General features: G+C 43.2%; 1 protein-coding gene across 2 annotated transcripts in view; it reads right to left on the reverse strand.

Annotated features, from left to right (window-relative positions):
• GSK3B (glycogen synthase kinase 3 beta) overlaps positions 1-14,843 on the reverse strand; it is a 149,203-nt gene extending 134,360 nt beyond the window's left edge. For both annotated transcript variants that reach the window (XM_021548814.4, XM_021548813.4), the window contains exon 1: positions 13,432-14,843. In XM_021548814.4, coding sequence (XP_021404489.1) covers positions 13,432-13,519 — 88 coding nt within the window. In that variant the 5' untranslated portion in view covers positions 13,520-14,843. The remainder of the gene's footprint in view (positions 1-13,431) is intronic.
• Between the last annotated feature and the right edge of the window lie 236 nt (positions 14,844-15,079).

A 15,079-nucleotide genomic window follows, 5' to 3' on the forward strand; every position in this document is an offset into this window, starting at 1 on the left:
GATGAATATTCTTCTTGCACTGGTATTATACACCAAAACAATATACTCTAAGTTGTTTGGAGTAGATAGATACCCCTAACATAAGCTTGGTACCTATGCAGCTAGTGCAGTTTGGTCCTGGTCTCTGCCTGAAGCTCTGAGCAGTTCTTGACTTGTGATAAATTCTTTTGTGTTGAAGAAAGAACCACAGGATGAAATATTGAAGGAAAGCATCGCTTTTCTCAGGACCCACACGAAGCAAGATCTAGAAATCCCCCACAAAAAGTCTGTGGTTCTCAACTGCAGTACAAGCCTACCAAAGAGCAAGTTTTCATTTGAACAATGCTTGTACAAAAAAATTAAATTCAGAGCAGATTTAAACCTCTGACTAAAAATTCAAACCTCTGACTCCCCAACTGCTTTTCCAAATACAGTACATTTACCTAAATTCCAACACTGAGGAAGCTCTATGAGTCTAGATATTAGAAAGATTTTATTTTTTTTTTTTACAATGAAGGTGGTGGGTGTCCTATTTCCAGAAACTTCTAAAGTCAGATTGGATAGGACTCTGAGCAACCTGGTGTAGCTGAGGATGCCCCCGCTCATTGCAGGGGGACTGGACTAGATGACCTCTCTAGGAATCTACCTTGTTTTTAAGTGTTAAAGCTGTGACCAGTTTCACAAATCCTTATATCCACATCCACCAACTGCCAGCAAGCTGCCAGTAACACAAGGCTACCTCATCCCAAGGGAAGAAGCAAGAGGATCAGTGTGCTGTAACTGAAATTCATCCCAAGACCATGCAGAAATAACTGGAATGACAAAGTAATACCATAAGGGACTACAGGCTGTCTTAATTAAAATCTCTCCAAATTTCTATATATAAACTACCTGGCAAGCATCTTCATTTTTCAAACAGGCACTACTGGGAACCTGACAGCCTTCCCTAAACTATTCCAGTGCTCCTGTTCTTAGGAGTTGACTTAACTAGCTTAGTAAGTGTTTGCTACAATTTAAGCCTACAAATAGTTTTATCTCCAGTAAGGAAGACAAGACTTTTGTCTTTTCTTTCCAGCTATCTTTTATGTAGTGAAAGAATATTATCTAAAGAAATCTCCCTTCTGCCTTCTCAAAAAAAAAAAAAAAAAAAAAAAAAAATCATCCAAAGGGTTTTCAGTTTTCCCCTAATAGCACTAAAGGGAAACTGAAAGTTCCCCTAAAGCACTTTTTTTAGACCTCTGACCATTTTCCTTGCCTGCAACTATTCTTCTCCCAGTACAATACCAAAACCAGGAGCTGTACTTTAGCTCATTAGCATGCCAAGAAGTGGGGAGGCTAACTCCAAGTATTTTACACAACACTGCCATCAATACATCCAGTAAAAGATTTGCAAGCTCTCCAGCATTGGTTGACTCATGGCCACTGTGCCAATACCTGACTCCAGATTCTTCTCTGCAGATCTCCTACTGTCCCAGTTACCCTCAAACCTGTTGTCAGCACAGTCAAACCTTACTGAAGAATAAGAGATGACATCAGGCCCTCCTACATTTCATCCTACTTAGGGTACCACTTGGTTAAGGTAATTTTGAACACATGCTCCTTAATCCTAGGAGCGCCTCTGATAGTGCAATCCACAAGTCTTAAATTTTACTTAGATCAGTCACCATTACTACGACACTAAATAAAAGTGCAGAAGGCCTGATTCTGCGCATCCTTCTGGTTTGACACAAATCCTGACTTCAAAGAACATTTATTTTATAATGGCTGCAGACATGTTCTTAGATAAACAAAAGTTATATTTTCTGCCATGATACATAACATAGTTAACACTGTGAAATTGAGCATACACAATATATAGATCAGTAAGAAAATACATACTTGGTCAGATCAAGGCACTGCCTAATCCACTTTCCTTTCTTTGACAGCTGACATAAGGAAATGCTCAAAAGAATAACCTCCAAGCCATTAACAGGAGGTATGAATACAGACATTTGCCTTGAATAATACATGTATACATATATATATATACATATATAATGCCACCTATTTTAAGCACATTCAGTAATTTTACCTAACAATAAATTACACAGTTCTCCAGCACTGCATGTTGTCACCCATATCCAACATCAGTTTAAGGGAACTAAAAGGTCTCAGCTGTATAAAGCCAAAGAAATGAAAATGATGCAGTGACAAAATCACTGGAGGAAAAAAATTAATAGTATTCCACAAAAGTAGACATCTGAAGGTTTTAGTGGGTGATGTGTTTTTAAACAAGCACTTTCATGCCATAGCTGACTCCATTTACCAGCACAATCCATGGCTGATCTCCTTTAAAGAGGTTTCATTCTTGTGGTCTACATATCCTTTTCTTCAAAGAACAGACATGGGATGGGTTACTTTGTAAGACTCTGAAGAGCACCATATTTTTTAAAAGGGCATTTCTGAACAACTTCTGGAGGTCTGCAGCTATTTATGCTAATAGCACAAAGGAGTATTTTTTCTTAAATCTATGCCAAATTGAAGCAAAAATGATTCATAACTGCACTAGCCTAGTCTTCTGTGTCCTAGAAAAGAAATACACTCTTGAACCTTCAGTAGGGACACCAACTCTCAAATCAGACTGCCCAGCTTCCAATAACGGCACTACAGTTTCACTCCATTTTTCACATTTAAAGACTTACACTCTATATAGTCTAACCCCAGACATCCAAAAAGATGCATTTGACAAGGGAAAACATTGCAAATACAACTTATAAATCTGGTAGAATGTTAGAATTACTGCACTAGCTCTTTATATCTTCATTTTAAAATGGGGGGAACATATTTTGAGGTAGTTGTATATTTAATGTTTAATGACTTACTTTCCACCTAAGCATAAAAATTAGTAATCTATATGGCAAAGGTCTTTCCACACAGAACAACTCCAAGTTAGGGTTGAAGAAGTTGTAGAAAACAAAAATGACCAAATAACCATTATTTGACTCGCTGAATGTTTCTTAAGTATGAGACAGTTTCATATTAACACAGACAAAACAAGAAATCAAAGTTCAACAGCACAAGAGATGTCCAGAGAAATTCAATGGATTTCAATGAACAGATCTCCAGGAGTTCAGGAACATCTGCTTTCTTCAGTGTCAGATAAAAGCTAATTATTCCTCTTCATCTACAGAAAAATTCTCTATCCTTAGTCACCACTTTTCCTGACAAAATCCTGGACATCAACTGAATTTTTAGAAATACTTGCCTTTATTCTCTACTATTCTTAGAAATCACATGGCTTTCAAATACAGTCATAAAAACTGCATCTATAGTCTCAAAGCAAAACTGGAATAGCCTATGTACAACAGTCTTCAAGAAAGCTGAGTCCTACCCATCAACTTTTTGTTCTCCTTACTTCATAAGCATAATCCTGCATCAGTTCAACAATTTAACGGGCTACTGATATATTTTCCAAACACTTCTTCAGATTTCCCAGAAAAATATTTTGCACACCAGACAAAGATGCCATCCCTAGTAATTTTTCCCCTCCCACTAGCATATCTTATGTCTGAAGGGTAAGGCATGCCTGTTAAGTACTAGATGAGGGCTGCTCACTTCTGCAGCAAATCCCAGTGCACAACTTCAGAACTTCACTGGAAGAACAGCAGTGTACAAGAACACTGGGAGAGGTGAAAGCACCACAGCACAGAAGATTGCACATGAAGTGTGAGTAACCAGAACAACAAAGTTAAAACATACACCTTACCAGTCTTCCCAGAGAGTCAGACAAGAATACCATGAGCACTTTTGCATGTAAAGATAAACCTTTGCAATCATACATGCAGAGCAATCTGCTTTAAAGCAGAAGCCTTCACATGTGGCCTAGGATTAAATTCCAGATCTCAGAACTCTAAATCATCTCCTTCCCTTCATATCATATTTCTGACTGTGCATATGTGTGTGTGTCTCTCTATAATTAAATACACATAAAAAGTAATAGAGCAAAAGGAGCTGCTAGAGGACAACTTAACATGACTCTTCTCAGTTAGAATCTAATGATTTTTAAATAGTCTGCCAGGAACTCCTTCATAATTCAACTTGCTCTTCACTTAAATGAAAAAAGGATGAAATAAACAAAAAACCTCACCCTGAAATGTCTGAATAAACTAAAAACCCTAAAAAGCATATGTAGATACTATGTTTTAAACTAATGCTAGAAAAAAAAAAAGTTTTGCAATTATGCCACAATGTAATAATAAAAACTGAGCTTTCACCAGATATTTTGAAATGTAGACAGTGTCACTGTTTCAGTAAATATTTCTGAAGTATCATAATTATTAAAAGTTATAGACACAGCATAAACACTTCTGCATCATTTCCTTTTAGGGTTGGCCCACTATAATAAGTATTTACAGTCATTAACTGCTCAAACATTACCACTGAAAAAATAGCCTTGATTAGAAAAAAATAAATCCACAAGCTATTGCTTAAAGCCAAGGCACTGACATCAAACAGAAAATGTTACTTGTTACATTTCAACCATGCTACCTAGAAAAACAGCCACCATTCTTTTGCTGTCAGAGATCCCGTGTCACTTGTCATGCTTGAACCTTGTCAGCTTCCATGGACACTGAAAGCCAGCTACTCTAGCTGAAGGGAAACTTCAGTCCACTGAAGTTGAATCTATCCCAAAATACAAGAGACTTGCAGATTTGGCAGTATTCATTTCCCTAAGATCCTCCATTAAGCCAAATACATTTCTGAAACATGCTCTGATTGCTTGAATGACATTCAGACATTCCTGCTGGTGAACTTCACTTGTGCCATCCCCGTGTCACCTGAATAATAAACTACACACAGTCCCAAACCAACTCATGCCCAGTGCACTGATCAAGCAAGAGCAAGTTTAAAGTTGAGCTCAATCTAAAACTGACAGTACCTTATTTTGGGAATTGCAATTAAAGTTTTCCCTGCCCTCTTACTGACCAATATAATCTGAAATTTGGGTCCACAATTTCTGGAATAGTGAAGTTCTCCCACTCCACACAAACCATATGCTTTTGTGCCTAGTACACTTAATAGATGTTTCACTAGAAAACCCAGACAAACAGAAAAACATCACCTACCTTCCCATGGGCCTCTAAAACATGTCCCCAAGACTCAGATCAGCTCTGTGATCCACTGTGGTTACTAAAATATATTGGTAAATCTATTCCAAAGTCTCTAAAACTGGAATTTGATTAGGAAGGTTCTATTCTCTGAGGAACACAGAGAAAAACAATTAACTTGCAACTGTTTGGTTCATGACTATACATATCCATGTCTCCCAAGGCAGTACACACAATCACAAGTAAAATGGCAAGATTAGAAGTGAAATGGTCATCAGATGCATTCTTCTCAAGGACAACAGCATTTTCTGCTTCTTTAGGTTTCAATTGAGCAATTATATATATAAAAAAAACAAAACATTTCATCTACTCACCTGCAGAGAGGTTGCCCTGCCAGAAAGCTTTTGTTCTCTAAGTGAGGCACTAAACATTTTTTCGGATACTGATACTGAACCCCACAAATTGAGGAAATACATTTATGGTTATGGGCTTCATTCATGGGGATACAGACCTGTGCCAAGTGATTCACATTTACTTGGCCAACATTCAAATATTCAGTTTATTTAGACTGATGATTTTGTGACCCCTTCCTCCCTCTAGGAAACCTGCTCACACAGGTCAACTCATCGCACTGCTTTTCTTAAATAGATACTTAAAACAACTAAGCAGATGAGATGGGGTACAAATAGTATTGTATGCTCTATGTAAACGTTTACAAGAGGGTGTGAATCAAAAAACCAAACTGACACTATCAACTGTGACTATTTTTCTTCTTTCTACACAGTAAGAAAAACCAAATTCTTCTCTGCAGCAACAGTCACAGTTTATCTTTCTGCAAAACATATTCTTGGCCTGTCTGGAAATTAAACAATTGCCTGCATTCCTGGCAAAAGATATTACTATGAGCTACAGGGCTTGTATCTGACAAGAATTATATTCCTACTAAAAAAGTCAAAAGAGATGATGTGGCTGTAAAGAAGTCTGCCTTGGTTGGAAAAATTCAGCTGCTGCTTCCCTTCTGGTTATAACTTCAAAGCCAACACCCAACTTTTCTCCTTCTAAGTACTCTGACCCAAAAGACTGACAATTTTTGCAGCTGCAGTCAAACATTTACCCCCATGTGCATACAACAGCACAGTGCAGGGCCAGAATTTTTTAGGTCCTATATACCCTCCACAGCATTGCTTATCCAGTGGCAACAATAAGAAATATCCTCCCTTTCCCTTTTGATCAGCAGGTCTCTTATTATGATCATCTACTGTCAGGCACTTCGACTACTAAAATGTTTCTCCAACTCAGTCCAACTGCCTGAAAAGATAATGTCAAGCACTGTAACTATATCACTATACATTTTTGTGACATAACAAGTTTAAGAGACATTTTCCAGACATAAAAATACTTTCACCAAGGCTACATTGGTTATTATATCCTTCAAAGAAAGAGAAACTCAGCCCTATCAAGGCATATTACAAATCTATAAAGGTGTATTTTTCTTAGCCGTATGTTCTCACTTCTGTGCTAGCTAAAGTGAATTTCCTATGGCAGGCACCAAGGCCCACTGCAGCCCATAACACTGATCCTTCAAGTAACCTAACTCTGTATCACCCACACAGAAACCCTTGAAATAATCTAGAAATTAATCAATATAGAAAATAACTGGCAGCCCACTTTCACCCATGCAGGAAGCACTGATACACAGTTAACAGCCCCTCCCTCCCTCAGCTTATGAAACCAAGCCAGAAAATACAGTCCCTGTTACAGAGACACAGCAAAGCACCTGGCAAGGACTGGAGCCATCCCTTCAGAATGAGCTGTTGCTGTATGGCTTTTGTTAAAAAAAAAAAAAAGCCCTGAGTTCTTGACATTGACAAGCTATCTTACCACTTTCCTTTCTTCCATTATAAGACAGACTAGGTGAGAACACAAATTGCCTTAAATGCTTAGATCTACTTCCCGTCTGCAAGAGATAAAAGTACAGAGTGAACTGCTTTGCTTTATTTCCTTTTCTGAACAACAGACAAGTCATCTGTGGCAAGAGCACCTAATGAAAAGATTCTTTGATAGCACTGAACATACAAGAAAAATCACTGTCCACTTCTTTTAGAGGCCCAGCAGTATGATTTCTGGGCATTCATATTTTTGACAGTTCTCAGAGAGTGATACAGGACTGCTTTCAGAAAGATCTCCAGCATACATTTCCTATTGAAATACCATCATCTCACCTCTCCTACTGCCCTGACAAAACATCGCACAGCAACACCTATAGGAGTGAGTCAAATATGCACCTTTTTCATGGAAAACACCTAAATAATGACCCTCTCTCTGTGGCATGGTAAGCTATCATCTATGGGGGCTGGAAGGATTCTGAACAGGTGGTGAAAGCAAATCATTGTTAACCAAATCTAGTTTGCAAAAGCTTCAGGTAGAGATTCATTTTAGGCTTTAATGAGATCCAACAGCACTGACCAGGAACAGTTGTCTGAGCAGGACAATGATGTTATAGCCATTTCTCACAGACCTGCATCTTGCTACCACATCTCACACCTTTCTCACCTCAAGATCAGATTGCTACACTGCACTCAAGCAGTTACATTTTAAATCAATTTTAAAAATATAAACTGGAATAGACCAATATGCCTCCAAACTTCCACACCCCCCAATGGCAGCATGGAGCACTTTGGAAATAGTCTCTGTAGGATGGGAAGTGACAAGGGAGTTTATGGTTTTGCATCTTTCAGCAGAAAGGGGGTCTGACCTGTAAAACACACTGTGGGTTTTGAGCCTTTATGGCTGAAAGAGTATTTTTTCTTGTCACATCGTACATGTTGTAATTAGCATTTATTTTCAACATACATAAATAAAAGAGCACCTATCTGTGCAGCTTTCTGAAAGAAGTTCTGAAAAGACAAAATTTTTTAATTTTGCATAGACTTGGATATTCTGTGAGGCATTCAAACTCTCAATATTCTCCTTTTCCTAGTTGCTTTACTTTAAAAGTTTTGTTTGTCTTTCAAGGCTGCTCCAGGCTGATGCTCATTAAATTCAGAAAGCAGCCAAGTAACTCCACCAGCCATATCACTGCTACAGGAGACAGCCACTTTAGCACTTCCCACACTAGCTATGGGTGACTAAAAGTCCTCAGAGTAAAGTTTATTTTTAAATTTTCTTAACAAAATCTAAAGAGAAAGAACTTCAGAAAAATATTGAAGTTTTAAGTTGTCTACAGAAATTTCTCAAAATTCAGAGGTAACAGACTTTTCAATTTAAAATGGGACTTGGCCATTTAAAACAAAAATACTCCAATAGCTTGAACCAAGAGGCTTCAAGTGTTCTCCAAGCACCTGGCACAGTTCAGCTACTGTGTTCAAATAACCAAGGGGTTTAGCATGAATTCATTTCAGAAAATGCTACAGCTGATTGCAGCACAAAGCTTTAACTGCAGGCTTTTTGCACACAGATACCCTGTACACTTTCCAAATCTTCTTCAGCCATCCTTCCAGTTCAAGACAAAGCATGGGCTGAGGGAACAGCGAATATCCCATAGATTCACAGCATTGTGAAGATCTGCGATGAGTAAACTGAACACCAATATTGTAAAATCCCTTTATATTTTATCTAAAACAGCTCTTAAAGATAGAATACAAGAAAATTAAAGAACTCTCTTGGAGCAATAGGGGGAAACTCTCCAGGCTGTGGGATGATCTTCAGCTTTTCTCATCTCCCTGGCACTGCTTCTGATACCTACAAGGACCTACCAAGTTAACAGATAAAGTGATGCAGCAACTTCCAGAGTCAGGATGCATACAGACAAGGAACACATTCCATAAGCCACAGCTGTGTAAACAGGTGAACAACATGGCTCCAATATTGCTAGGAAATACAGAAGGTGAATCAAGGGGTAATACAAGAGGGTATCACCTCCAAGAAGCAGTGTAGGGAAGAGGAAATGTGCAGAAAAGAAATTGAATGGTCAACTAGCTAATGGTATGAATAAAGAGGAAAGAGTCTGTCAGCATCAGAATTAAGTACAGCAGACAGTTCTATTCCTTTTCAGACTGAAAGGCACAACTTTGGGCCACTGTAACATGAAACACTTTCCACTCAGGCACACATGTTCATTAGCTGACCCCTTCAGTGCATTTTTTTTCCAATCTAGGAATGAGGAAAGCTGCTCACCCAGCAGCAGTCAGAAACCTGGACAGGGCTAGGATGAGCGACGGCCAGACACATAACGCTCAGCAGGCTTCTGGAAGGGAGTGATTTTCCTCTCTCCAGCAAGGAAAGCAGGATGGGCAGCTTTCAGTTTCACAAACCAATTAGGCAGAAACTGCTATCAAAGCAATAGAGAGGGCCCTACCCTAACTGGGTTGAGAAACACCAGGTGGTATTATCTCAATCATTCTGCCAGTTTCAACAGCCCCACTCATTCCTTCTCACTGAAGGCGCCCAGGGTGCCCTTTTCCAAGGCTCTTCCCACACACCTACCTGGACACCACACAACATTAAACTAAACTGTCACCTAGACACCACCGCTACCTAAAAAGCAGTCCCTTTTATGTTGTGCCTTGTGGAATAGCTACTAAAAGAGCAACAAACTCACAGACTTTATTCCTTCATGAACCACTTTTAAAGAGCCATCACGCTCTGTGTGAACAATACACAGCAACATAGGCTTACCGAGCTATTGTGCTTTCAGGAGATTTTACAATACAGAAAAAACCCAGTGAATCTAAGGAAAAAAGAAAAACTTCAACAAACCCCAAGTTTGGCATTACTGAAACATTCTTCCACAGAGTCCAAAATGAATTATTACAAGACTGTCCTTTAGATTTTGCAACCAAGAGTATGTGGTCAACATCAGAATTAGCTAAAGCAAATAAAACTGCCTTCCTCACCCTCCAAGTTGGCAAATCCTGCATAACCAAATACAGACCCACAACACTCACACATGGAGCAAAACATCTTCATGGCAATTGTTAGCCAAGACATTATTTACTGCAGACCATCAAGACAATTGGCTACAGTTACAACAAGTACTGCTGTCTGCAGACTTGGCGTTTCAAGTAACACGTATATTTCCCAGAAGCTCAGAGAAGGAAAGAAAAAAAATCAATTCTACAGTCATTAGATGAAAATTCTCAAGCTGCAAACTTTGAGACTTCTATTTTTATACTGATATTTTTAGTCATGTGTTGCATGACTACCCTTTGTATTTCAGGATTATTTTTGTCCCATTTGAGAAACAAGGTACATCCGTAAGCAGTGTAAGGGCAACTAGCTGAAGAACAAAAGAAAACTTCAAGCACCTATCTCTTTTCCTACTATAATGAGCAGGTTGATAGTATCAGCAAGTGGAAAACTGGAAGCTTAGATCCCTCCTTTTGAGGGACAGGCTTAACACAAGGAGTACACACGCTTCCTTTTTTTTTTTTTTTTTGTTCAGGGAAAGCCTACAGACCCAGCAACACAGACCCACACAAAGAATACCTTATTTGAGAACTATTTCAGTGTAGAAATCCATATGGTTGAGTGATTTCACAACCACCAAAATATAAATAGAGAAATAAAAATAGTCAGATTTCAGAAGACAGATGTATGGCTTGAAAGAGATACATGAGGGCCACAGGGTTCCTACTGTAGCAGAGATGTTAAAACCCTTGTAACATCCCTGACAGAGCAATGAGAGCAGCATGCATGAGAAGTCATTTTTCCCAACAGCCAAAGGAGAAGCAGCTGTTGGTAATTCCCCATCCTTCCATTCAATGCTTCATTCAGTTACCAACTTCTGAGAACAAAGTATCATAAATTCAACTGCCAAGAGATGAAAAATCCTTGCTCACTCCTTCCTCCCCATATACTTGGGAAGAAGTGCAATCACAGTATGGTTCTAGTTCTGCTCCTCCCAGGAAACACAAGGAACAATGAACCCTCCTCCAGTATTTTATGAATCCTTTTCTCATCCCTTAGGTCTATCCTTCCTAGGTAACTGTTGCAGCACTCAGCCAGGAAAAAGCAATAGCTGCAAACAGACATCAGAACAGGAGTGACTTCATCATCTGATTTCACCCCTCCTTACAAATGAGTGCAAAAAGCCTGACATCAAACAAGTTAGGTTTCGCTTCCAAAAGACCCACACAAAGACAGAAGCAAAAGAGATGTCCCAGACACTCAGAAGATATCAACCCATCAATATTCACCTTCTTCACTAGGACTCTTTTGTCCCAGCTTTAACCCAAACCGATTCATAAGGTACTAAGTATCAGCCTATAAATACATATCAAAATGAAAGAGGCGACCTAACTCTGTTCACCACACACACTCCACACTGCCAATTCACAGCTTGCTACATCATGTGATAAGATGTTACCAAGACTCTGCTAACCAGAAAAATAAAACCTTTTTTGACACCCGGGAATTTTTCTCACTTAAAAAGCAAAGAAAAAAGTTAAGTTCCCAGGCTGTCTTACATGGCTGGATTATCTGAAAATAGAAACTGCACTTCCCACAGAATCCTTGAATGTGGTTCTCTTGCTTTGTTCTGACATTTTTTTCCAGACAGCAGAAGGACCAGGAGCACATGACTAGAGCGACTGGGGGGGTTATCACAAGTGCATGCGCTTTATGTTACGGCCTTTGTTTCTCCCTCAGTTGTTATACACTTGGGATTGAATCATATTTGCAAACTTGTTAGTCTGCATCAGTTAGCACCCTCTTCACAGGCAAGCATCTGTCTAGTCTTTGACCTCAAATAAACGGGAAAGGAGTATCAATGACCTTTCAAGAATCAAGCTGCAGAGCCTGAATAAGACATATTTAGTTGCTGAGTATGACAGGTTGAGGTCTCGCTTGGTTTAGACAGCCACCTGCAGAAATAGTGACCAACAAGACCCGTTTTCCATTCCACAGGCACATAAAGTAAGTCAGTAAATTAAAATGGAGTCACCCACAGTTCTCCTCCATATAGATCAATAATCCTTAATAAATACCAATGCTGGACCTGATCAAACCTACGCTTTTGTGCTGCTAAGATGGGTTAACTGCACCCGTGGTTTTTGGAGGGTTGCTGGCACACTGATCATGCAGATACAAGGTGGACTACAGCACCTGAGCCAAATGGTCTCTTCAAGGTTTCAACCACAGGGGAAGACATTTCAGTACAAAAAACCTGTCAAAATTTCTCATCTGTCAAAAAGCTCACAATCTCCCAGTGCTTTGGCATGAAATGGACTAGCCCCTTCGCTGGATGCAGGCATGTACCCGCAGAGCCATGTCAGGTGTGGCTTTACACGAATATCAAATAGATCAATCGAATGGGAATGCATATTGAGCATTCCTGGTCTCATAAAAATGTCATCCTGCATTTCCGTAAGAAAAAAGAAGATATCTCTAAAAACTACTATGTTCATATGAATCTGGAAGAACAATTCAGGTCTTAATGTGACCATATTCAAATCAGGAGTAAAGAAATTCCATATGATAAGCACATAGCTGAACTATAGCAACTCAGAACTGGGCCTTTTTGTATCAGCACAGTACATTTGTGCAGGTTTAATTAGTATTTTTAATTCACATAAACCAGCTAACCCCATCAGATAGAATACGAAGAATGGGCACACATTAAGCATTTCTGACATGTCTGTGCAGAATAAAGCACAGGCCTCGTTCTTAAAAAATATTCCTCTGATCAGAAAAATTGGAAAAATAATGCCAAGCTTGACATGTGAGCCCATGGAGTAGTTATTTCAAAATAAGCATTTTCTTATGCCTTCTTCTGAGCATTTTACCAGAGCCTGGAGGATATTAGAGACACCTTTTGTAAGCTCCCCTCCCCCTCCTTTTTTTTTTTTTTAATGGGCTGGACTAAAAGGTGCTCACACCCGAACTACGGGTGCATGGAAAAACCTTCCATGCTCTCTCTCCCCTTAACAGCCAGGAGTGCTTTAAAAAAAAAAATTCAAAAAAAACCACATAATGAACGTGAATGTCACGGTCATACCTGTGTGCCCGCAATTCGTTTCCTCCTTTCGGTGGGAGGAGGGGGCGAATGAAAAGGAAATAGAGACTACGGAGCTTCCAATCCGTTTCACAAAGGGGGGGGAAAATGGCTTTTTAATGAGGCAGAGGCCGCTGGCAGCGACCAGGAGCTAAGGACGAGGACAAACCCATCGGGATTTTCCGTCCAGCAGGCCCCGAACGGAGCGGCGGCGTGCGCCTATTCAAGGTTAATGGGGGGGGAAGGGGAGAGAAAGGAGCTGCCGAGGCCGGGGCTGGGGCCAGGCTCCCTTCGCCGCTCCCCGCCTGGGCGAAGGGCGGGGGCAGCCTCCCCGGCCCTCACCCCCCAACCCGAGCGGGGCAGGATACTCACGGCTGACTTTCATGCTGCCGAAGGCCGAGGGCTGCTGCACAGGCTTGCAGCTCTCCGCGAAGGAGGTGGTCCTGGGCCGCCCGGACATGGTCTCTCCCGCTCTGCCCCAACGGCGATCACCTCTCTCCTCTTCCTGCCTTCGCCCTCCGCCTCGCCCCGGCGGGCCCGCCTGCCGCTCCCTCGCTCGCTCAGCTGCAGGAGACGGGTGGGACGCGCCACATGAAACGCCGGGACCCCCCCTTCCCCCCCCGGGGAAGCCCCCTCCCCTCTCGGTCTCTGCCGCCCGGCGGGTGCTTCTTCTTCTCCTGCCTCCTCCTGCTCCTCCTCACGCCGCCCGCTCCTCACACGACCATCCTTCCCGGCCGCGCCGGTGGGACCGAGAGCCGCCTCCCCCCGGCGCCGCTCCCGAGCGAGGGGGGTTCGCTGGGCCTCGCTGCCCCCACCCCGGGCGCCAGTCACATGGGGCGGAGGCTCGCGGCCCGGCTCCTCCGATCCCGCCGCCGCCGCGCTTCTCTCCTTTTATTTGCTTTAGCTCTTTTTTTCCCCTTTTCTTCTTTTTCTTCCTTCTCTTCCTTCCCCCCTCCCCGTTCCTCTCCTTCCCCCTCGCCTCTGAGGGAGGCGGCAGGCAACGGGACTATTTTTTTCCCTGGCGGAGGGATCTCGGGGCACAGCCGAGCGGAGGCGATGCGGCACCGAGTCGCAATAGGATCCGGTGGTGGCGGCGGGATCCGCGGCGCGCGGAGGGGGGTGAGGCGGTCGGGCGGCCTCGCTGCTCGCTGACGCTGCTGCTCAGTGCGGCGCTGAGGCGGCGGCGGCTCCGGCGGTGCGGCCGCTCATTCCGCCCGCACGGGCAGCTGGCGGTGGCTCAGGCAGGGCACGCTGCACTGCGGGCGGCGGCCGGCGGCAACGGCAGGGGCCATGACGGCGGCGATTTCCCTGCTCCTCGTCAGCCCGGCTTCAGAGCGCTGACGGCGGTTGCTGCTTTTGCTGCTGCTTCCCCAGGCGTCCAAGGCACATAGGACTCGTCCGCCCGGCTGAAGTCTCCCGCCGGGCCCCCCTCCCAGTTCCTGCCGATCAGTCCCTTTGTCCCCGCTGCTCCCTCCGCTGCGTGCCGGGCTCCCGCCGCTGCGCTCTGTGCGTGCGCCAAAGCCGCGCAGCCGCCCGTGCCCGCCGCCGCCCCACGCTGCGGAGCAGCCGTAAGCGCCGTCTGTGAATACCTGGCCGAAGAACCCGGCGCGCCCGCGAGCCCCCGGCCCGAGGCCGTTACGGAAACGCCCGAGCCTTATCGGGACCAATCCTCAGGCCGTTACAAGAATGCCTGTAACTGGGCGGAACCAATCACGGAACCACGGCGGGCACGACCGATTCTCCCCGAAGTGAAGCCGAGACCCAATCGGAGCACGCCGCCGCCGCCCTAGCAGCGCGGGCGGGCGGCCAATGGAAAGGAGGGCTCTCTTCCGGCCATCGCCGGGCCAACCCGAGTGGAGCCGAGGAGGGAGAGCCAATCAGGGGCCGCGCTGCCTCCGTCACCCAGCCCTGGGACGTCTTCGAGCCGCAGCCCGAGGCGGAGAGCGGCCGCGGGCAGCGATTGGCTGCTGGCGATGAGGCTGCCTGCAGGGGACCAATCGCGAGGCGCAGGGCCACGGGC

The sequence above is a fragment of the Lonchura striata genome, chromosome 1 (assembly GCF_050655825.1).
Source record: "Lonchura striata isolate lonStrDom1 chromosome 1, ASM5065582v1, whole genome shotgun sequence".
NCBI classification, from domain to species: Eukaryota; Metazoa; Chordata; class Aves; order Passeriformes; family Estrildidae; genus Lonchura; species Lonchura striata.